The 24,704-nt window shown below is 44.6% G+C and overlaps 1 protein-coding gene across 7 annotated transcripts in view; it reads right to left on the bottom strand.

Annotated features, from left to right (window-relative positions):
- LRRC1 (leucine rich repeat containing 1) overlaps positions 1-22,185 on the bottom strand; it is a 150,132-nt gene extending 127,947 nt beyond the window's left edge. For 2 of the 7 annotated variants that reach the window (XM_053286400.1, XM_053286401.1), the window contains exon 1: positions 17,437-18,318. In XM_053286400.1, the coding sequence (XP_053142375.1) occupies positions 17,437-17,595 (159 nt within the window). In that variant the 5' untranslated portion in view covers positions 17,596-18,318. Of the gene's footprint in view, positions 1-17,436; positions 18,319-22,028 lie in introns of those variants that run through there. The other 5 variants (XM_053286404.1, XM_053286402.1, XM_053286403.1 and 2 more) reach the window with 5 other exon arrangements.
- Between the last annotated feature and the right edge of the window lie 2,519 nt (positions 22,186-24,704).

Here is a 24,704-nt window from a genome sequence, read left to right as displayed (position 1 = left end):
GCACATACATGCACACACCTTAGAAGGAACACTGCTCTTAGTATCCCTGGCTCCTATGGCACAATGACGAAGACAGCAAGAGGGGGCTACCCTAGGTCAATGCACATTCATGTGCAAAGGAGCAATTCAGAACTAGCAATACATAAGCAGCAGGGATGTCAATGCATCATAAAGGGCATAAAACCACCACAAGCTTGGTATTAAAGCTGAAACATTCCCATATTTGGGTGTGGTGCCAGTGTTCCCTCTAATTTTTTTCCTCATCTGCGCGCACAATGAGTTTTGTTCTAGGCAGCAGTATAAAGTATAAACGCACATGCATTCAGAGTGGGGCCTTCCTGATTCAACCTGAGCAGGATCTAAAATTAACTGAGCATACCTTTTAAAAAAACTTGTGAGCATGTGCACACCTTAGAGAGAACGCTGTGGCCCATCCACTTTTCTACTGAAAGATGATCTAAAGTCCGATTAGCAAATGACAAAAATGGAATGATCCAAGAAAAGGCCAGCAGCGAAAGGAATGAATGGGATAACTGAAGCCTCAGCTAATGCTGGCTCCTGCTCCCCTGTCACCAGTTTGGCAGCTGTGCTCAGAAAGGCGTTTCATCCATGTGGCCTAAGCTCCCCAAGAGTCCAATTTTGAGTCTCATTCTACATTGCTGCAGTCTGCTCTAGAAAAAAAGGGTGGAGCATCTTCTGTCACAGATGCTTCAAAGTTACTATTAAAGAGCCTAACTTCCATGTTTTGTAATGCAATACATTGAAACTGCTGCTTCATTTTCTTTTGCTGTGAGCAGGGATTTACTCTCCCCACCCCACCCCCACCCGCTTTATGTAGAATGAGCAGCAACAGCAGTAAAGATTAAAGAGCATCTGCTGCGAGACTCATCAGATCACAGCAGAGAATGGGAAAGCTTTCACCTCCAGCTGCCGCAGAGGAAACCTATAATCATACATTATTATTGGATGCAAGTGAATCTATGGTGAGTTTAGCTGGAACCATAGAAAAATAGCTCTTTCAAAGACTAGGACATACACTTGTTAAGCAGGATAGTCAAGTTCAGTGTTCCGTCCAAGGCATGTGCGTTTTTTGATGCCCATACAGTTAATTTCAGATCCTGCTCACGTTGAATCTCGAAGGTCCCACTCTGAATGCACGTGGGCCCACACAACCTTGATACTGCTTGATCAGGGTGCCAATTCTATGTCTGCAAAAAGCAGTAGCAGAACAGTCAAGAAAAAGATGGACAATATGCAACTACCCTTCCTCCTCCTGGAAGTAAGCCAAGTGGTAAATACAACAGTTTAAAGCAGCAGTCAACTTACGGAAGTAAGCCAAGTGGTAAATACAACAGTTTAAAGCAGCAGTCAACTTACTTTTAAAGCAGTCTAAATATGGTGCGTATTTTCAAAGATATCAGAAGTTTTTAGCAGATATAGATCTGAGTGCTAATTAGCTAGGCCACACTTCACAATCTCCAACAGGTGCTGATTGTCATTCTATGAAGCCCTATTTCAAAACTGCCTCTCTAGTTATACACCATAAACTTGGTTGTTCCAAGTGAAAGTAGAAGCTTTCCATCACTTCCCCTCATGTGCAAAGGAAGAGAGGGGAACATAGTGGCCTGAAGCTCAGTTCTCTTCAGCTCTGCTCATCCCCATAATGACAAAGCTTTATCCTTGTGTGCACATGTGGTCTCTCAATGCTACTGTGCATGGACAGGCACATACACATACACGCACATCCCTGAATAATCCAAACACTGGGGCAGTTGTAGGAAGCCTATGAAACAGTATCCAAACAAATATGGACATAGAGAGATATCTAAGATTAAGACACTAACTAAGCAACTACACATGAAAACAGCTGGAGAACTCAGACCACACATGTTTATATCCAGAACAAAAGATGGAAAGAATCTTCCATTAATCATATTTAAACAGATCTGATTGTGCTCTGAATTACTAGAAGCCCAGACTATATTTCTTCCCTTTGAACTCCCACATTTATCATCTCTACTGCTGCCCCTTATGTGCCTAGTTATCCATATGTTTCTCCATTATTTCATCCTTTGACCTCTTCTAGTTCCCTAAAGGCCTATCCCACCCATGAGTATTTCATTACAATGGGAACAAAACCTCTCTAGTAGGAAATAAAGTATGCGTTGTAAAATGTGAAGTAAACTTAGTTTCTGAGGCATAAGTTTTACTTAAAGCAACTCTGAAACTGGATACAGGCCTACATTCAGTTGATCTAGTGTTCGAGATGCAGTTTTCCACTTCAAACGTAAGAAAAATGACTGTCATACTTTGCTGCATTCTATTAATACACGAGTGACATGACAGCTAAATTCAGAGTATCATCAGATTTTTGAAGACCTGCATGACTGTCGGTCTGGCTTAGTATCAGGAGGTATGTCAAATACATTCAGATAGTTATGAATAATGCTCTAAGTAGCTTAAATGTTGATCCAATGATGAATGTTAATCATTGGTACAGTAAATCACAAGCATTTTCGTCCTTTTGAAGAACAGGTCTGTGTGTTTTTAGAAAACTCATTACAAAAGCTAAACACTGAAGTAAAAGTCCATCCATTAAAAGGCAATTACTCTTACCTAATAACTACATTGCATTTGTTTTTGTTTTTTAAATCTGACCCAAGCAGCCTCTGAGTTAAAGAGCTTGATAACATTAGAATACAAAGAAAAAATACTAATCATCATATTGATGTTTATCAAGAAGGATGGATGGATGTTGCAAGGATTTGGAAGATTTCTTTTTAACCTTTATGCTACAACACACAAGGCATTAAGGCAGGGAACATTATTATTTTTTAGGCAGGGCCCCTTTAGCAAACACACACTTCAGTGTGACAGCCCTTTCCCAGTGCGCTGACCTCTGTACACTGCCGCACTTCTCAGTGCTGGACAGGCTCTTTAAAAGACATGAAGCCCTCCTCGCATATTTTCAAGATGAGGAAAGCATGGGCAAGGACTACACTTCAGTGCTACGCACATGCCTTCCAAGATGGTGCAGGCATCAAGAAGGCTCCATTTCCCATAAAGGAGTCCGCCAGTGCAGAATAAAGTGCAGCACAGCAAATATGGTAATCTCCAGATGCTGCTAGGGGAACTGTACAAAGTTTTCAGCTTTGGCCAAAGCTTCACACAGGCCCAATAAACAACTGATCAGAGACACGCACTGAGAGAAAGTGTGCCCATATAGTGTGCAGCCTCTATTAGTGACCTGCAAGCCACCACAAAACCTCCTTAAGTACAACAGAGTACAGAGCTCCTCATGACAGACTGCAACATTTGAGAAGTACTTATTCCACATTCCCAGCCCCAATCCATATGTATCCTTTCATTTAACAAGCATGTTTTCCAGCATGATACTGACTCAGCTGCAAGTTATCAGATTTTTACTGTGGGAATCAGGCTTGACACAATAATATCCTGTAAGAAGAACAGAAGCCAAAAGGTGACTGATCACCTGTGAAAACAACATCAGGAGAAATGAAAGCAACAACAAGGACAGTACTCCTTTAGCCAAGATTTTCTTTGGGGGTGGAATACATACTGAGAAACTCATTAGGCAGTATCTCTCACCCAAACATATCTACACACACACAGTGTCTGGGAGGCCACCAGAGAACTCCTTGGAGCAGGGTTTCTTAACCTTGAGCCCCCAGATGTTGTTGGACTACAACTCCCATCATCTTCAGCCACAAAGGCTATGTCCGGGGATAATGGGAGTTGTAGTCCAACATCAACTGGAGGCACAAGGTTAAGAAACCCTGCCTTGGAAAATATCACAACAGAAGTAAATCAAATTTCTAGTTTCACATAGGAAAGGTATTTCACCCAGCACATACCTTAGCTGACTTGAACCTTAAAGTACGCCTTACCTTAAACCTGTTGTTCCAGAGAATCTAGGTATTTCAAAAGAATGCTCAGAAAACACACCATCCACTCAAGCAGTAAACCAGCTTGTCAACTCCACATTACTGGAAAACATTTCCCTAAAACAACATCAAGTTGATCCTCAAAATACCAGTAAGCTATTTCATTTTCTAAAAGCAATATCTTTCAAGTATCAGTATCTTTCTTTAAAGGTTACTTTAAAATCTCATGCCTTGAACAGGAATACTTTTAAATCAGACCTTTTTAAATAATAATAATAATAATAATTAGCCTTCTCCTTTATACTAAACGCCCAAGGCTGTTCACATTTCCTACACAACACAGATTTCCATACATTACTAAAGGCGTATGCAGGATTGTTCCTACACCCATATACATATGCAGCAATGATGGTGCAATCAGTCACAAGTCTCCCATATACAGAAATAAAGTAAGGCATAAAATAACCTTTTAATAAATTCTTCTGCTAAAGAATCCACAGTGTTTTAGACTCTAGGTTTTTCTTCCCTGGCTGAACAGTTATTTTTTGCAATTGCTCTACCCTGCAATCTTTGCTATATTTACACAAGTTATCAGATGCTAAAGACTAGTTATTTAGACAATCCTTGGATGTTTTCACACCTTAACAGATTACTTGATTAACTCAGGGCTTGACAATTCCCAGATGCCAGCTTTCCATGGCACCTCGGTCAGGTAATAGGCCACTGCATCCAAAAGTAGTGAGCAAGCAAGGACAGATTGTGTGCACTCTTCCTGGTCATACCAGTCTATTGCCTGCCTGTGCCAGACGGGTGTGAAGAGGAAGAAGAGGGAGCCACGTGCCCATGCCTTATTTGCTAACTGCTCATCCTGGTCACAGCTATCCATCACCTGTCACACAGGAGCCCCAGATGCAACCAGGAGAAGTAAACAAGCAAGATGGGAGCAAGCAAGGTGAGGAGCCCACCCCACTCCGTAGAACAGAGGGTGCTGCAGGTGAGTGGAAAGTACACACACATACCCCAATGGAGCAGAGGGCCACCTGGATCCAACATTTTTAGAGCTAATTTCTAGAGCCAAGGCAGGTTTGTCAAGGTTTGGATTAGCTTCTAAGAGCTTCAAGGGAGATCAAGTTATCTGAATAGATATGGTAAATAAAGAGTTCTGGTACAGTCTGAGTAGCTAGTGACATGAGAATGGAGCAAGGTTCAACTGACTCTCTTACCTTCACTGCAAAGCTATACATCAGTTCACTTCCTATCAGTTTGTCAGGGATTCTCCCTGCAGAATCATGGAAATTGTAGTTTGGCAAGAATTTTAGATTCTTAACTCCCCTCAGAGAACTACCGCTCCCCAGGATTCCTAAAGCGAGAGAAAATAATGGTTGAACTAGTCTTATGTCTGTGGTGTAAGACTTAAGACTAGTTTAAAGGGCAAGGAGAACGACAGGAAAGATGAGAGGAAGGAACCATTTTTGAAGACAAGAAACAAGTAATTGACATGAACGTATGAATGTAGGTTCTGCCAAGTCCAGGGCAGCATCAAGCGATGACATCACTGGGCAGTCACTGACAGCTCAGATCCCTCAAAAGGATCCACTTTCAATCCCCAAGTCCACCTCTGTGCAGAAGTGGTGGAGCTAATAAAATTGCTGCATTGCCCAACAGAGAATTGGCCACTCTTGGCCAACCACAGTTGCCTCCTCTCTTCTATATGGGTCGAGTTTTTAATGGAATGTTATTAATTTTATACTGTTTTGTCATCTTCTTGAGCTGCCCCAACCAGTATCATACTAAAGGGGCGAGATATAATTACTTTGAATGAATGATCATCATTGCCTAAGTATGCCCCGTCATGAAACTTAAGGGAAGGGCCAGGCAGAAAGAAACCCACAGAAAACAGGCTGATCTTCTATAGATGATAGTTCTGTAGAAAAGAAAAGGCACAAAACAATGGTATATTTCCAAAAAATAAAATGCAGGAAAGTCAAGATAAGCTTGTTTAAGCATTTGTCAGTCACATTTATTATATCTGTACAATCTACCAAGCAGCATCATGAAGTGTTTTATATACACAAGTATGAATCATCTACACCCAGTAAATGTAGCTCAGGAGTTAGGTATGCCTCTCTCTCTCTCTCTCTCACTCACTCACTCACTCACTCACTCACTCGGTTTGTGTCTGTGCATTGAAATTCTGGCTGAAGGGAACCTGAGAAGATTTGTGTATTATTATATTATATATTTCTATCCCACTTTTCTTCTGAGGAGCCCAGAGTGGTGAACATAGTTATGCTTACCCCTACACGGTGGTTGTGAGCATAGGTTAGGCTGAGAGATAAGCAACTGGCCCAGAGTCACCAGTGAAATTCATGGCTGAATGGGGACTTGAACTTGGGTCTCCCCAGTCCTAGTCCAACACTCTGACCATTGCACCACACTGGCTCAGGAGCAGAGAACATGCTTTGCATGTAGGATGTCTCAATCACTGCCTTCTTCAATACAAGGACCTCATGTTAGCAAGGCTGAGAAATACCCCTACCCAAGACTGTGAAGTAAGCGACACTAGAGTAGATAGCACTGGCTAATTGGATAATTGGTCAGACTAAGGCAGTTCCTTATATGATGAATTCTATCAGCTCACATCCATCTGATTACTTCAGGTTCTCTGGCAATTTTAGCATTTATTTCCCTTTCGAAAAGATCAGTTCTCAAGATCTGCACCAGTAAGATTCCTTCAATCAGTGGGAAAAGCAAGCATCATTTTAGCCTGTGATGTTCTAGGTTAAGTTCAGTGACAAATGAACCTGTGATGTGAGTTGGGAGCACATGAAGGAAAAACTTACAAGGATGTAATGAACAAAAAAACAAAAAGTAAAAGAAGGCAGTGCAAAAAAGGAAAGGCGTTTCCATCACTGCCTTACAGCAGCAATCAGTACAAGTTGAAGTGGTAATTGGCCCTTACAGTTCCCTGCATTATATTGAAAGGGAGGAGAAGCGATATAAAAGATACAAGTTATATTGTTGTAATACCTCAGTTTAAAGTGGTGTTTCTCTTTAGCAAGTACCCCCTATCTTCTAAAAAAATAGTACCTCCCAGTGGATTTTGTATTAATAGTAATGTTCACATTCTGGAAGGAGGGCTGTGTATATTTGGCCACAATATGTCAGATGTCCAGTCTAGTGTGAGTAGGATTGCCACCTTTTACAATGGGGTATACAACCTAAGTACGTACTGAGGCGATGTTGGCAAAAGCCAAAAAGGATGAACCCAGCTCCACACACAGCAAGGAACACCAGAATTATTGCTGGGAAATAGACAATGGCATGCATTTTTTGCCATCTTTTTGAAATGAGGGGAAATATAGAACAATGGAAAGAGGACAAGAGAAATATAGCAAAAGTGAATGTGTGCACACATATAACAAGCACTGTCAAGTTTTATTTGGATTTAGGAGCCAGACAATGGATACTTGATAAGAGTGCCAGAATTAGTGACAGACATAGCAGAGGGGAAGTTTAAATGGACTTCTCTTTATCCCTTTTTGGAACAACATACTTAAAACATCAAGAGGGCTGACTGGGATAAATAAAGATTTTATAAAGTAACTCTACTCTGAATAGCCTATGGCTTTCCCTGGTGCCTAGGATTTGTCAAGCCCTGGTATAGAAGATTAATTCTAGGCAGTAACTAGCCACAAAGACAAGTAGGCAGTTTTCATCCTCCTTGTTGGGCTTCTTTCCCACTCATCCCATACCTCCTGCCTGGGTCTAAAGTGCCTCCCAGGGTGTGCATACCACATAGTGAGAAACTATGTAGTACGAATTTAAGTACAGAAGCTATAATTCTTCATTTGGGAAGTTTCTCAATAATCACAACACATTTGAACACAAATATGCTTTAACATACTTTAGAAATTTGCTACTAATATATTTAACTACTTACATTAAATATTTGATTACAGAACTATAAGGCAAGATTGCTTTTCAAGATTTATGCTTAATTGAAAAAATATAAAACCATATTTCTGTTCAAGAAATACATAGGGCAGATTTGTGTACAACTTAAGAAATATTGGGAGAAGGTCTTTGCAGAGACTGCAGGAATAATTGGTTTTCAAATACCATCCAGGGTTGATAAAAAAGAGTCTTTTTTAAAATTAAAATGGTTTTTGCTTTAAATTGGATTTTTATTTTTTTTTAACCAATTAATAAATAACCTAGTCAAAGGTATCATGAATATTAATAAAAAATAATATTCTATGATCATGCTAACAGCAGTGCTCCCTCTAAGACGTACACACACTCACAAGCTTTTGTTTTTTAATGTCAGCCCAACTCAAGTTGAATCAAGAAGGCCCCATTCTGAATGCACATGCGCACAAACTGCCTTGATACTGTCACCCTGAACAAAACTCATTCCGCATACAGATGGAAAAAATTAGGGAGAACACTGGTTATCAGCAGTATATGGGGATGAGATATAACAGACCCGATTAGTTGTATTCTGCAGGTGGTGTACATGCAGCACACACCACACACACACACACACACACACACACACACACACACACACACACTGAAGCCCTTGCCTCCACCACCCCACACACACGCCGCAAGTGTAAAGACAAAGAAGGTCAATAAATGGAGGATTTGGGTGGATAGAGTAGATCTGAGCAAGGAGGAGAAGTCTGGATATAAATGTGAGGTATAGGGAGGAAAATAGAAAGTGAAATGTCGAAGGAAAGCACCTATCATGGCAGCAGGCCATAAAAGAGAACCAATTTGAGAATATTTTAATGAAGTTCCTGTACCTGTGGCATGTGTGCAATGTCCTGTACCTGTGACATGTGTGAAAGGCATGTGTGCAAAATAGAAACCGAGCAACAATGAAAAGCAAGGCCTGGTTGCCTGAATGAAACAGCATTAGGAGAAGTGTGTACCTATTATAGTGTGTGCCTACTTTCTAAAAATGCAACCTACATCTCTAAATATGTATTAAGGTAATATTAGACAACAAGAATGTACTTTTACAGAAAATGATGATTAAACAGAATCTTCCCGACTAGTAGTTTAAATCATTAATACAGAGTCCTTCTGTGAAGCTATTTAAATCAAACCAAACCCGATACCATCTGGTACAATGTTAGGCTTATTGGGAATGTATACAGACAGTGAAGGAGTGTATTTTCTTACCTATAGCCCAACGCCAGCTAGGCTGTAACTTCATACAATTCCTCACTGCCATTGCCAGCCATCAAACAATGGTATACACAGCTATGAAACAATGCCTTAATGGACAAACTAATTTAACAATCAAGAGTTTCTCATGGAATTTCTAGCTCAAATTGCTTTATTGAATTCTGGTATCCACTCATGACATAGGCAGACAGGTATCCAACTATTCAACACATCATGAATGGACATCTTCCAGTTTGGACTGATGTCACTTTGTAATTTCAGAGTAATGATCACTGTTTAATTTCCCCCTTTTAGAACCATAAATCACTAACTGAGGCGGTTCCCACGATCAGTGGGAGCTGCCTGGAGAGGGTTAATGAGGAGAGCGGGCTTGCTCTTTCCGCAGACGACCAAGCAGTCTGCTTCGGGCGGCCTAATCGGCCGTCCACACAACTGTCGGCTCCGTTACGGAACTGGCAGGAGCTGGGGGGGGATCAGGGGCCGCACTGACCCCGGAAGCTCCAGCATGCCCTGCACGAGCACACAGGGCATGCTGGAGAGACCCCTGATCTGGGAGGCGGCTTTTTGCCTCCCCTCCAGGGGTCTCCTCATGAGGAGCCCTGGCACAGAGCCGTGTCGTGGCTTCTCACATTGGCCAAAACCAGGTTTGCAGAGCTCTCTGCTCTGCAAACCCGGTTTAAGCACCGGGCTACTTAAGCAGGTGACCCGCTTAAGAAGCGCTGGGCTTGCAGCCAAGCCCAGTGGTTCTCATGATGGGAGAAAATCGGGCTAGCCTCCGCTAGCCTGAATTTCTCCCATCGTGTGAAGAGCCTCACTGTATCCCTGCACTGTGTGTAGTTTAGTGCTCTAATGCACAGTTTCTTAACCTTAGGCCCCCATATGTTGTTGGACTACAACTCCCATCATCCCCAGACATGGCCTTTGTGGGTTATGATGGGAGTTGTAGTCCAACAACATCTGGGGGCCCAGGGTTAAGAAACCCTGCTCTAATGCTTTACTTTACCAAAAATATGAAAATGATAAACCACTATGCTTAAACACACACACTACTGTTCGTTTTTAGGCTTTCCTCCTCCAAGCTAACGGCAAGCTGACTCTTTTAGCAGATACCTGCTAGTCCAAAACAGGACACTATGGCCAAACAAGACATGTCCATCAGTTGATGATTTTTATTTGTTTTACCGATTTGTGCCATTTTCAATTAGAACCTGCAAAGCAGCTTACAGGAACACACAAAACAATGTAAAATACAAAGTAAATCTTTTTTACAAATGATATTCGCACAATATAGCAGAAATCCAAACAGCAGCACACGAATAAAACCAGTGTAAGATCAGCTTTGCATGGAACTAAAAGCTCTCTGTAAAATAAAAGTCTCTAACTTCCTTTTAAAGGTGGAAAAAGTGGGCACCAGTCTAACTTCCCTAGGGAGGGAATTCCACAATTAAGGCACTGTCAAAGAAAAGGCCCCATTCTTGGTGACCACCAACCAAACCTCCCTCAGCAGCAGATCATAGAACAGGGCTTCTGCAGCCAACATTATGAACACTTTCTGATCAAGACTGGGAACAGCAAGGGGGCATTTACCCTTTCCCTCTGTTGCAGTTCCGATTTGGATTAGGACCCCATGTAGCTGCTATTTGCTCCAGAAGGGAAGTTGCACTGCAAAAGTTCACAAAGGTTTACATAGCAAATATGTATAAGAAAATGGTTCCCATTTCCAAAAGGGATGTAGTCTAAAAAGAAACGCAAGGGGAAACCAGCACAGCCACCTGAGGGATGCTACGCTGAGTTCAATAGAAACATAGGCAGCCAACCCCTCTGCTAAATATAGGAGTGCTGCCACTTTGAAAGGTGCCTCTGCCCAATTAGCGGGGGCAGTTTGACCCTATCAGTAGTACAACCAATTACAAAAGCTGTAGTGCAAAAGCACTACATTAGTAGGTACTTTTTCCAGTTTAATGCAACACTAAATCATTCATAGAGAAACTGCTACCTAGGCACTCCCTAAAGTATTTCAGTCTCCCCATCGTGTGTTTTATATTTATTTGAAAGAGACAGGACATATCACTGTGTACAATACATACCACTTTGTTTCATAACTGGAAGAACTTGCTACCAAAACTAACATCATCCTCCTGTAACTTATTCTGAAAGCCTGAATGTAAGCACACTATTGTGTAGAGTAACTCCATGATAGTTTACTGGATGCACAGAATTACAGGGATGCTGCAGACTCCTAAGCAAGCCCCAAGGCTGCTCTGAATGAGCAGTTGTGCAAGCAGCACTATCACAATTTACCCCACTGCAGCAAATGGCAGTTGTGCCATTTATGCAACCATGCTTTCAGAACAGCATTTGGAGCTTGTTTACAAGTCAGTAGCGCGTAAGCCATAATCAATAAGGGCGGGGCGGGGGGAGAGACCAGTGTCCCCTCGAACAATGATTCCCAGATGTTGTGGACTACAACTCCCAGCATCCCCAGCTGCAATGGATTGTGCTTGGGGATTATGGGAGTTGTAGTCCACAACATCTGGGATTCCCTGTTCGAGGGAACATGGTGGGGGACACAGCCAATTCAGTGTTTCTATGGGTCTTGCCTCAAGGCCTCATGCATACACAATAAAATGTTCAAATGTATCTAATGCAGTAGATTCCATTTATGATAGCAATTGATCTACATGAATGGGCTCCTTAAATATGCCAAGTACTCCTGCAGCAGGGGAGGCAGCTGGCAGTTGATCTAAATTCCAAGGATTCTCCCCATATACAAGATTTTAAAAAAATAAAATAAATACAGTTAATACACTCAAGGCATAAAAATACATTTCAAATGTTTAGGCATCCCCACATCTTGGATTTTTCCAAGTACCCTATTATCGAAGTTAACATTAATCGATTTGTGGCTATAGCTTCCCCTTCTTACTTATCTCAAAACCAGAGGAACCTATTAGGGCCATATTTTACACAGTTCCTACGTCCTATTTGGGCCATATATTGCACACAAGACTTTTGTATAATGTCACACAAGACAATCTTATACATTCTGAATGGAAAATCAGGATTGACTTGCAGAACCGCTTCATGACTGAATTTATATTTTCACATTAATTCCTACCGTAAAGAAAAGCAGAGTCAATTGGAAGGAAGTGGCAGGGAGACAGGATGCTTCAACAGGAGAACCATCAAAAGTTCTATACAAGTGATGCTCCTTTAACATGAGCCTGGTTGCCCCCACCCCCGCCAAGTCCAGGGGAAAGGGGAAAGCCAGTATAACACATATAAGCCTATTTTCCACTTCTTTCAACAAAGTCTTTTTTGTTGGAGTGTAAACAGACAGGTTCAGAAGAGGTGGCGCTCATCAGTTGTTTGGCTATCTTGTTTCAAGAAGGCAGATCACAATAGAAATCTCTCTGTCAGGATTCCTTAGGCTCCCCTCTGATGTCCTATGATTTTTGTTTGGATTTGACTGTGAATACAGAAGCTCTAAAGCCATTTTGGAAGAGTGGTATACAAATCAAATAAATAAATTATTAATAATAATAATAAATGGGTAAGGCTTCTGATCTGAGATGGCAGCTCACAATTTTAAAAAAATACTCCATCAAGGTCATCTTGGACTCCCTCCCAAATTTTGCAAGTGTGATTTCTATCAGACTGTAAGCACAAAAGGTATCAGTTGCTGGACGACTCTGACATGATGATCTCATCAATCGTTCTCCCTTTGGAAAGTAAACAAATAATGAGCTAGGCACCTTCACCCAAACAATTAGTTGGTTCAAGGTAACATGAGAAATTCAGCGCTCTACCCACTTCTGCCAAGACAGTAGAAGCCACAGATGGCAGACAACTCTAGTGCTAGGGCCCTGATAATCTCTCGACTCCCATGCTTGCCTGCTCACATCCTTCTTGCAAATAGTGCACAGCCTCTATCTCTGGGCCTTCTCTAGAATTTGCCCTTTCTGCTTGGCTTTCCCTTTCTTCAGCTCCAGGTCTCCACCATCCTGTTTCTCCCTCCAGTTCCTGCTTTTTCAGCCAGTGCCTACTTTCACTTGACCACCCTTCTTTGTGCTCCTCCCTCCTTCAACATACAACCCTCCAAATCTCAAGCACTTCACCTTCAGTCTCCTCTCCTTAGCTCTGTCTTCCCATCCCAATTCCCTGCCTACTCTTCTGCTTTTGCCAAGCCTCCTTCTCCACTTAACTCTTCCTTCAGGTTGGTATTTCTCAGTTATTTGTATATTCTGCACCCCTCACCCTTGCCTTATCCTCTTTGCCTCAGGGCAACTTGTTCCTTAGCAACTGAACATTCCATGCTATCACATCAACTTAGTCAATCAATATCAGAGACTTCACCACCACACCACAGACTTGTATAGAGAAAAGAGAAGATTCTGCACTAAGGAAAACCATCAGCTATGGAAACAAATAAACTTGAGGCCATAAAGCATGCTCTGCGTCTGGCTGCACATCTGAGTATATCTGAAGACCTGACATGATGTGCAAAGCAGCCCAGAGCAATACCACTGTTGCATTTACAACACAATCCATATAGCCACTTTTCAGTGACTGACCCTTCACTCTGGAACTACCTTCCACTCATCCAAGGATCTTTAGGGGAGGAAAGAAAACAAGATGTTGCTATGTGGGCTGGCATCTGATAAGTGTTTAAGACAATTTACTCACATTTGATTATATGTTTTTAAATACAGCATTACAGACCTAGAGTCCCTTGATTGGGTGGGACTAACACAATAAAGGAGCCTAGTAATTCATATCCCAACAGAATTAACTGTCCTATGTAAAGAAACAGGTCAATCAATTAATCAATCACCTTTATTACAGTCCAAGACCAGCATAAGACAGAACAGTAGAGCATGATTCAAAATAATAAATAAAAACAAATTATGGAGCCATAAAACTATATTACTGAAAATTACTACTCTAATAGTATAAAGTTATATTATAACACTATAAAGCTGCTATCCTTAGAAAAGGTAGCTATGAGTTTATTAGCTGTATTTTAAAAAATTATGAACATATAAAATGTGAAAATATATAGGATGCAAGAATCAGTGGCTAAAACAGTGTAGATAAAATAAGGCATCTAAATAGGAACACTACAAAAAATAAAATAATGAGCAGTTTAAAACTATGCAGAGGTGATGCAAGGGAACGGCCTGTCAGTCACGACTCAATGGATCCTGCTTGCTGCCTCACAGAACTTGGCAGTAGGGATGTGCACAAAGATCTTCGGTGCCAACGGGGGGTAGCACTTTAAGGGCCGCATTTCCCCCACCGGCGCGCTGTCATTTTGAAGCCCCTCGGGGCGGCAGGGTTCCTCCCTGCCGCCCCGTTTCCCCCGTTGGCCGGAAGTGGCAGGTGCATGTGCCCGTCGTGCATGCGCGCCCTTCTGCCATGTGCGCGCGCACGCACAACGGGCGCACGCGTGCTCGCAACTTCCGGCCACTTCTGGCCGACGGGGGGAAAGGGGCGGCAGGGAGGAACCCTGCCGCCCCGAGGGGCTTCAAAACGACAACGTGCCAGCGGGGGAAATGCGGCAGGAGGGATGAGTACACCCTCCCCCGCCCTTAAAGTGCTACCCCCGTCAGCGTTTCGGCATCGAAACTGCCCCCAGTGCCAAAACGTTTCGGGCACAAGTCTACTTGGCAGTGTTATTCATGAAGGCTGGGTTTTCATCCAGAAGCAGCAACTGGGTATAGACATGGTTTGGGCAGCCAGGGTACTTGCGAAGTAGCGGAAATATAAGCTTGGCCCGAATGTTTCCGTCAAAGGGGCGAAAGAGGAGTACATGTTCTGTGGTTTCTACCTCCCCAGCGTCACAGGGACAAAGTCTCTCTGCAAATGGGATCTTTCTGTATTTGCTTTCCAGTACAGCATAGGGAAGGGCATGACAACGGGCGAGGGTATAAGCCCTTCTGTGGCTTGGGATTTCAGGCTGTGACAGGTACGTGGCAGGGGAGGCAGAGTATCTGAGCCTTTGATTACTGTTTTCGTCTGATCGTGGCCCATAGCAAGTGGGGGGGGGGAGAGCCCAGGAGCTACAATTTAGTCCACATGGCCATTTCCCAGGAAGACTGAAAAATGTACTGTAGGGTCAGAGGAGCCAAGCCCCAAGGGCTGAGGGATAATTTAAGCCAGGGGTTGAGAATGGACAACCACACTCTGGCCTCAACCTTTATCATGCCTGTTTCCAAGTGTAGTGCAGCATTTGAGACACAGCAAGGCTGCACCTGCTCCAAAGGGGCAAGACAGGAAGGGGGGCCCAACTGGGCACCATCTTGGAGTTGCACCATCTTGGCCTCAAATAATTGAGCACTGCAGGTACATAATGGCCTCCTTTAGTCCACAGGGATTTTAGAATGGCAGCGGATCTCCTCTGAGTGGTGAGGGCGACATGGTTGTAATGGGCCTTTCTTGAGCCAGAGGCTTGTAGGACCACTCCCAGATATTTGAAACGAGTGACCTGTTCGAGCTTGTGACCATTTATACTCCAGGGACAGGACTTGGGTCTTCTGGCAGAAGCATAACTTTAGTTTTCTGATAGTTGATTACAAGTTGATCGTTCTTGCCGTACTGAGCTAGAGCCATCAGTGCTCTTCTGAGACCTTTAGGGGTCCTAGAAAGGATTGGAGCATTGTCGAAACCGAGCAGGGAGAAAATGCATCTATCCACCAGCTTGGGAGGGTGAGAGACTGGGCTACTAAGTTGTCTCACCATGTAATTGATGTAAAAGTTAAAGAGGACAGGATTCGTGAGGTGCCTTTGTGGGTTACACCTGACCGAGGGTCATATCTGCACGAAGAATGCAGATCAGGTATAGCAGACGAAGGTTGATTGAGGAGGCTTCCAACTTCTCCCATAGATTGACTTGGAAGATGGAATCAAAAGTGGCCTTAAGATCAATGAAAGCATCATAAAGGGAGGTTGAGTTACTGGAAAAATGTTTTTCAAGGGGATGCTGAAGCACCAGGCATTGATCAGTTGTGGATCTACCTTCCCTAAAGCTGGCTTGCTCCTCTGCAGGCAGATTTTCTTGGTCTAGCCTGTCCTTAAGTTTCCCATATAAGGTGTCTAGCATAGAGCTTGCTGATGGTGTTGAGCAGGCTGATGGGCCTATAGTTGGCGTCATCCTTTCTTCCCTTTTTTAAATATGGGGATGATAATCACCAGAGAAACAGGTCAACCATCCACTTCTCTCTGCATGCAAGTGCAAACCACCCCCAAGTATATGTTTATGTGATCATGGCCCAGTGCAACCACAGCTATAACTTGCAACAGTGAACAGCCATGTCCATAACCACAGCTGCTGGACAATGCTAATTGTAATCATCAGAAACCGCTGCTGGCTGTATCTACAAGTGTCAAAATTTCATCTACCCATGGGACCACTTAGCCAGGACTATGGCCAGGATGGGAAAAGGGGGTTAAAAAGTGCTTACACAACCAACAGAGCAAAACTCCAGAATAATAATGAATGTGACTACTTCTTCAGAGAAGCAGAAAATACTCATGCAAAATCACCAGGTACCCAACAAGAATACAATAGCACCTGTCCTATCCACCTACACGGGTGCCAAGATGACGTTGCACAAGCTCCTTTGTAGCCAGCATTCTCCATGAAGCATAGTTTTTACAAGGCAAGCCAGACAGCCATACGAATGGAAAAGCAGGTCTTGCAAGGCTTGAGACTCGGGGCTGTTGGCAGGAAAACTGGCGCCGGTTTCTGCTCGCCTTTGCCTACCTAGCTAAATCCTTCCTCCAGTCTCTTTCCTCCTCCCTGCACTCCATGGTTCTCAAGCGGTGAAATAACTTGGAGTGGGCTTTGGCAAGAGCGCCGACAGAAATCTGAGCACATGCAATACTTCAGTCGCTGGTTTGTGCGCTGAGCGCAGTCGAGTTTCTGTCTGCGTAAAGCTGCACAGGACTCAGCATAATAAAGCAACACAATTGACAGGTAGATAAAGAGGGATGCAGTCCCATGGTTGGACGGTCTGCGCGTTTCCCCCCGCCCTCCCATCCCCCTTCAGTCAGAAGTTTGCGAAGCAGCACCGATTCCGCTCAAGGCTGAAGGAGCGCGTCCCCTTCTCCTGCTTCTAGTGGTTGCGCCCAGTAGGCTAAGGAGCTTTTCTGGGCCGTTTCACCTCCAGGTTGGGGGGGGGGGCGGGCGCGAGGGCAGCCGAGAGGGAGGAGAGGTGATAAAGTCAAGAAGGCAGCAACTCTTGACTGACCCACCTGTGTCCGAGAGAGAAACCCTTTCCCTCCCCCGCCCACTGCACCCCACCGTGTTTCCTTTTGCACTCTCGCTCACCTTGGGCAGCTCACGGAGCTGGTTGGCGTCCAGCAGGAGCTCTTCCAGGCTCCGGCTGTAGCGGTAGATTTCCTCGGGCACGGCGGCCAGCGAACAGTGGCGCCTATCGATAAGCTCCACATGACGGTTGCACCGCCACAGCGGGATGCAATGGAACATAGCAGCGGCGGCAGCAACAACAGCCACCCGCCGAAGCCGCACAGGGCTCTGGCGGCCACTCGGGGCAAGGGCGGCGCGGCGCGCCCCGCCTCAGTCTTTCAGCCGCCCCCTCCCCCTTTTCCTCCTTTTCTGGTCGAGTTCCAGTTACGCTCCTGCTTGCCTAACCCGCAGCACTTTCGCCCTCAGCAACCCTCAGCAGACAGGCAGGCAGGCGGGCGGGCGGGCAGCCGGGCGCGCGCGCGGGCTCCAATCCCTCCCCTTAGCAACCCTCGCCGACGCCAGGCTCCGAAGCGCGTCCCCACGGCCGGCTGGCCGGCTTGCCAGCCACCGCCTCCTCCCCCTCTTCCCTCAGCGAGTCCCAGAAGAAGAGGCGGCCAGTCTGCAACGGGCACCAGCCTCTGCACTGTAGTCCCGGCCGAACGCTTAAAACTCTTCCCTGCCCCTCCGCCTTTCTTCAGTCCCAGAAAGAAAGGAGCAACTACTATATGCACCCAAAAGAATAGAAGGAGGAGAGAAAACCCCTTCCTCCTTTTATTGTTTCTTATTGGGCCCCCGCTGTCCAATCAGTTGCCTCGAGATCTCGTTCGCCGTGGACTCCAGGAGCTCAGCTCGCTCCTTGCTCAGTCTCGGCCACCTTTTTTTCATTCCTGTGCCCAACCCGGAACCCTCCTCCTTCTCTCCTCCTCCTCGCTCGCTTTCTCTCTCCCCCCTCCCTTTCCACGGCGCTCACTCGCTCTCTCTTTTTTCCAGGCTGACATCATCAGCCTCTGATCCCTCCTCTTTTCCCTCTCTCTGGTATTTGACCCCCAGGTTGTGTGTGACACCAAGTGATAGCGAAAGAGCACATCTCCGTCTGCCGCTCGCTGGGAACCTTGGCAAAAGTCAAGGGAGATGAGAGGAAATGGGGAGAGAAACAAACAAACAAACAAAATAGGAGGGCCCTGGAGGGGGTAACCTTTCCCAACTTTTCTCTTTGTTTGGAAAGATTCCATCTACACGCTCCGGCGCCAATTTTGCAAATCAATGTTCCAGAGTTCAAGGGTTTTTTCCTTTTTTAAGTGGTGCGGCGCGCGATCCTTTGTCGTATTTCTCGGAAGTAAATTCCACGGAGGAGTGCAGCTTGTTCTGTGGGGCTACGGTGCTGTGCTTTGCTCATTTCTCCGGAGTTTCGATGGATCCTCCGGTGTGAGAAACAATCCAAGCACACGCACTTCACCGACAATTTCGCGCAGGAACATCTAAACAAACACACAAGTGTTGTTTGGGCCGACTTGCTCAAATTGCTAGCAAATTGGTTTTTAATCTGAGATTGACTTCTAAAAAAAATAAAATAGATTTGCACAGGAAAGTTTGATTACCAAATTTGAGCTATATATTCTCTGTTTGCATTGTTTATTTTAGTTACAGTATTTTAATCCAGGTTTTACACCAAGGAGTTGAGTGGCATAGTAGTCCCCCCCCCCACCACGCACTTCACTTTATCCTCACAAGAGTCCCTTGAGGTAGGTTAGGATGAGAGAGTGTGTGAGTGAGTGACCCAAGAGTAGCAAACTTTATGCATGACCAGTTATTTGAATCTGGGGAGTCTCCACATTTGAGTCCCAGCCATTACACCTCACTGTGATGGAACAGCTGCAAGAGTCCAGCCTTAGCTGTTTACATCCTCTTTTTAAAGAAGTGTATGTTGAAAGGCATCATCTCATACTGGCACAGGAGATGACAATGGTAAATAGCGTCTTGGACGGACCACTACCTGGTTAAGGTTGGTCTCACAGCTGCAATCCACCCCTGCAGGGGTGGTGGACCTATTAGGATGGTACGTCCAAAAAGGCTGCTGGACCCAGTGGGATTTCAAAAGGCCTTGGAGGATTTTGATGTTGGTGCGGCCGGTGATTCTGTTGATGCCTTGGTGGGAACCTGGAACAGGAAACTCAACAGGGCAGTAAACACGATTGCTCCTAAGTGTCCCTTCCGACCTGCTACAAAAATGGCCCCTTGGTATACTGAGCAGCTGCGTGGGCTGAAGCGGTTGGGTAGGCGACTAGAGCGCAAGTGGAGGAGAACTCAGTTTGAATCTGACAGGATTCAGCATGTGACCCATTTGAAGGTTTATGTAATGGCAGTGCGCACAACGAAAAAGAGATTTTGGTCTGTGTGCATTGCGGTGGCAGGTTCACAATCGGTGGAGCTATCCCGGGTTGTGAGGAGTTTGGTTTCTGCTCCTTCTACTTTCATTCAGTCCCTGGAGTTGCTCTGCTGTGATGCCTTTAATGGGTTCTTTGCAAATAAGATCTCCTGTATTCTGGCGGACTTGGACTCCACTATTTCTGCAAAGTCTATGGAGGAGATGTCCAGCAATCCCTCTTGCAGTATTAGATTGGATCAGTTTCAATCTGTGACTCCTGAGGATGTGGACAAGCTGCTTGGGGCAGTACGGCCTACCACCTGTTCTCTGGATCCTTGCCAGACTTGGCTGCTTCTATCTAGCAGGGAGATTGTTGGAGGTGGCCTAGTTAATATCATAAATGCATCGCTGAGGGAGGGTAGGGTGCCCCCCTGCCTGAAGGAGGCAATGGTTAGACTGTTCTTAAAGAAGTCTTCCCTGGACCCCTTAGCAATGGATAATTACAGGCCAATCTCCAATCTCCCTTGGTTGGGCAAGGTGATTGAGAGGGTGGTGGCCGACCAGCTCCAGGCAGTCTTGGAGGAAACTAATTATCTAGACCCATTTCAAACTGGCTTTAGAGCTGGCTGTGGGGTTGAGACAATCTTGGTCAGCCTGATGGATGACCTTTGCTGGGGAATCAACAGAGGGAGTGTGACTCTGCTGGTTCTTCTGGATCTCTCAGCGGCGTTCGATACCATCAACCATGGTATCCTTCTGGATCGCCCATGGGAGTTGGGGATAGGGACTGCCTTGCAGTGGTTCCGTTCCTATCTCTCGGGGAGATTCCAGATGGTGGAGCTTGGTGACATTTTCTGGCAAAATACAAAGTGCTGGTTATTACCTTTAAAGCCCTGAACGGCTTTCCGAGATATCTTAGAGAGCACCTTCTTTTACATGATGTCCACCGCACATTAAGGTTATCTGAGGAGGTCCGTCTCCAGTTACCACCGGTTCATTTGGTGGCGACTCAGAGGCGGGGCCTTCTCTCTGGCTGTTCCCAGACTGTGGAATGCCCTGCCAGCAGAAATTTGTAATCTTCATTCTTACTGACCTTCAAGAAAGCCCTTAAAACCCATCTGTTTGGCCTGGCCTTTCAGGGTTTTTAATTAGTTTTAATTGTTTTAATGCTAACCTGGTTTTCAGGTTTTAATTGTTATGATAGTTTAATTGTTTTTTAATTGTTTATTTATATCTCTGTTTTAATGGTTTCTGTTTTTAATTGTAAACCGCCCTGAGCCATTTTGGAAGGGTGGTATAAAAATTGAATAAATAAATAATTAAATCATAAACCCCTCCTCTATTCTACCAAAGACAGCCACAGGACTCTGTGGTCTCCAGGAGTCAACACCAACTCGATGGCACACTTTACCTTTACTTTGACTTTGCATATTCTTTCACCATAAGAATTCTGACAAATTATGTACTGTGAATTCTCACAGTAATGTAGCAGGCACTTATTTAGGTGGCCCCCCATAACAGATTATAGCCTTTGCCTCAGAGGATGCTCACATGAGGGAAAGAAATGCAGAATCATCCCTGATGAGCTTTCTGGCGAACTCCTAAAACTCTTCTGTATTTCTGGTAAGTTCAAAAATGGCTACCGCTGCCGCCACCCCTCTCTATTGCAGAGCTTGAACCTCCCTGGGCTTAGGGTGGAATTCCCAGGGAAAACTCTTTCTTTTGCTATTGGGAAAGTACAAAAATCTTCCATGTAAGCCTACACCTGGTGAGAAAACTAATAGCTGCTGAGCTCCTGTGGCACGCTTGCACCAGAGGGCGGAAAAGCCCCCTTTCAGCCCCGCCTTCCTTTGAGTTAAAAATCCACTCGGAGAGGCTTGTGCAAGGAAAGAAAAAAAGAAAACAGTTTTATTTAAATGCTACAAACTGCTTCCTTCTGCGGTTTTCTCAGCTTTTAGTTACGGGTAAAAATAGTATACAAGAATACTTCAAAAAGCACCCCGAATAATGTTGGGGTGACATGCTTTAAAAATCATGATTAGCCACTTGCAAGGAACAGGTATGTAGGAAAACACAAAAGCCCCTTTAAAGGCTTACAGAGTCTTTTGCAATGCCCTGGCTGAATGGGCAAAAGCTAGTGTTTTTTAGTTTAGTTACATTACATGTAAACAATCATAGAACAGTTTTGGGAATATACAAAGCACACATAAAAGCAACAGAAAGTCTAACACAAAATCTGACTAAATAAACTTTCCCTAGACTAAACTTCCTGAAGCCAAAATCTTGGCTTCCTTTGTCTTAAACTCACCAAATCCTGGATGAGAATTCAAGCTGCCTGTCCTCCTGGCTTCCCAGGACTTGCAGAAGGACCATTCTCCTGCAGCTAATTCTCATGGCCACATGTCCTCCTCTCTGCCCTCCCAGCCTGCTTCTTCTAACAAAGAAGTCTTCTCTTCCTCCCAACGGCTCTCTAGGTCCCACCCACCTGGTGTGCCGATTGACTGAGCTCTTGAGTTCACCAGCCTGACAGTCAGGACAGGGTTTAACTCTTTAAGGGAGAGGTGGCTGATCACTACACCACCTAAACAGGGTCAGGCCATGATGCTTTCCCAAGGAACCCTTGCAAACTTTGAAAGTGGTGCAGCAGCAGGGGGACAGGGAAGAGGGAAGATTACTGGCAGCCTCTTTTTCTTTATTTGTGTTTTTTTGCAAACTTTGCAAGGAGCGCAAGGAAAAGCACTCCTCGTAAAGCTTGCAAGCATCAGAGCAGGGGCGTAACAAGGCTGGAGTGGGCCCAGAGACAAAATTTTAAAATGGGCCCCTCACTGATGCACACACACACACTTCACAATATATAGTCATGTGACTTGCCTCATGTGACTTGTCTCTGGGGGGCCCCTCGAGGTGTGGGGGCCCCCAGGCAGCCGCCTCCACTTGCCTAATGGTAGTTACGCCCCTGCATCAGAGTAGCAAGAGCTCCTGTGATGGTGGTAGAGGACATTTTGTCACCTGCTGGCACCCACAGTTATCTGTTGCCTGAGGTGACCACCTCGCCTCCTGAAACCCTGCCCTTAGCTCTTCAAGGCACAGGAGCCTTTGCTAAATGGTCAGACTGGCTACATGGTCAAACTGGCCCTGGCCCCACCCCTTAGCAACTCCTGCGGTGGAAGGTGCACTTCCAGGAACACTTTCTATAGCAATCCAGCAGTAAAGCCAAGTGTGCCTGGGGCTTTTACGCACAGCAGGTTTTACCTTTAGTTTACGGGGAGGCTTTACTGTGAACTCGAAGTTGTCCCCAAAACCACCACAAATAGTGGACTTTTTTTACCCCAGATATAAATCGGGTTACACTTTAATGCGCAGTGAAAAACCTGAATTGTGTGTGAACTGCTTCCCAGTAACTTGCAGGGACTATCTTGGGGTAAATCTAGCCGATGTGAATGCATCCTCTCCATTTTGGAGGAGATGTGAGTTAAAGGGCTTCAAAAGCCCCGTGCGAAAAGCTTCCTGATGTTCACTGGAGCAGGGGAAGATGACTAACAATTGCCAAAACTGCCACTGCCCTGCTTGCCGCAGGCCCAGCATAGCACCTGGCTTACATTGAACAGCTGAGTGGTGGAGGGGCAGGGTGCACAGCAGGGCAGGTGCAGAGGATGCTGGGCCTGCCCCACAGGAAGCAGGGTGGCAGCGGCGGCAGTTTTGTCAGTTTTAAGCATCATACTCTCTCACCCTCACCAGAACCCACCCATCTCTGCCCCAGCAAGCATCAGCCACACCTGAGTAAAGTGCTAGTGTGCACGGATCCTGTGATAGACATATCTAGATACATATCTGGATACATATCTAGATATGTGCATGGTTCCTGTGACAGACTTCTCTAGATACTTATCTAGATGTGTATGCTCACAAGATGTTCCTTCTGCATACTGGTTTGACAAGATATGGGGTCTTTAAGTGCAATATAGATTGTCGTAACGTATCAAGGTAACCTTAAATCCAAGTCATATTGATACTTTTCCAGTAACAGGGTTGCCATTTTTATATTTTATCGACAGAGGTAGGATTAACTGTAATCGACCTGAGACTGCAGGCTGTTTATATTTTGTAATCCTGTTTAAAATCTGGTTCTCTCTATGGATCAAATAAGTTCTTGATCTAATGAGATAAGGAAAAATAGATAAAGTTGTATATGTATCTTTGTTGTCTAGAATTATCGTATTTTTGTAGTATGTGTAAATCAAATTATTTGTGAGGTTATTAATAATGGAATTTTTAATGTTATTTTAATTGTATATCTGTTTCTGAAAACTATATGATTTTAAAAATTGTAAAAGTATGTGTACATAATTGGGCTTCTTTAATTAAATGGGGAATTACTAGTTGGTTGTATTTCTGTTCTGCCTCACTCCAAGGAGCTCAGCACAATGTACAAAGTTATTAAATCCCCCCCCACACACACACACACAAACATGCCCTATCTTCACAACAATCCCGTGAGGTAGTGACCGGCTTGGTGACTTGAGCGGCTTCATGGCTGAATAGAGAGCCTGGCTCTCCTCACCTCTGTCGTGGTCCAGCCCTCTACCCACCATACTACATTGAATCTAATGCATGTTGTCCTCAGCAGTATTAACTAAGGTAAGGCAATACAGTTCTGCTCCTGAACTGTGTGGCCTGCACATCTTGTGACCCACCAAGCCAGAATCCACTAGCCACCTAGTCAAGTCAAGTCAAGTCTTATTTACGGTCCTAGACCAAACAATCCATACATGCAAAAGGCAAAACAAATTTATAAGAAACTCTATAGGTTCTCATTATACATCTTAAGAGCAATGTAACAAAATTTGGCTACGGAGTTAAAATTTAAAACATCCTCATCAGAGAGTAGAAATTTAACAAGTTGTTCAGCAGATTGATCCGGCTGTTTACAGACCAGAGCCACTAGCCACCTACATCTGGCCTTGACATCTCAGTTCTGGCAGTC

This window comes from Hemicordylus capensis, chromosome 1 (assembly GCF_027244095.1).
Source record: "Hemicordylus capensis ecotype Gifberg chromosome 1, rHemCap1.1.pri, whole genome shotgun sequence".
Classification (NCBI taxonomy): domain Eukaryota; kingdom Metazoa; phylum Chordata; class Lepidosauria; order Squamata; family Cordylidae; genus Hemicordylus; species Hemicordylus capensis.
This window is presented reverse-complemented; position numbering and strand designations above follow the sequence as displayed.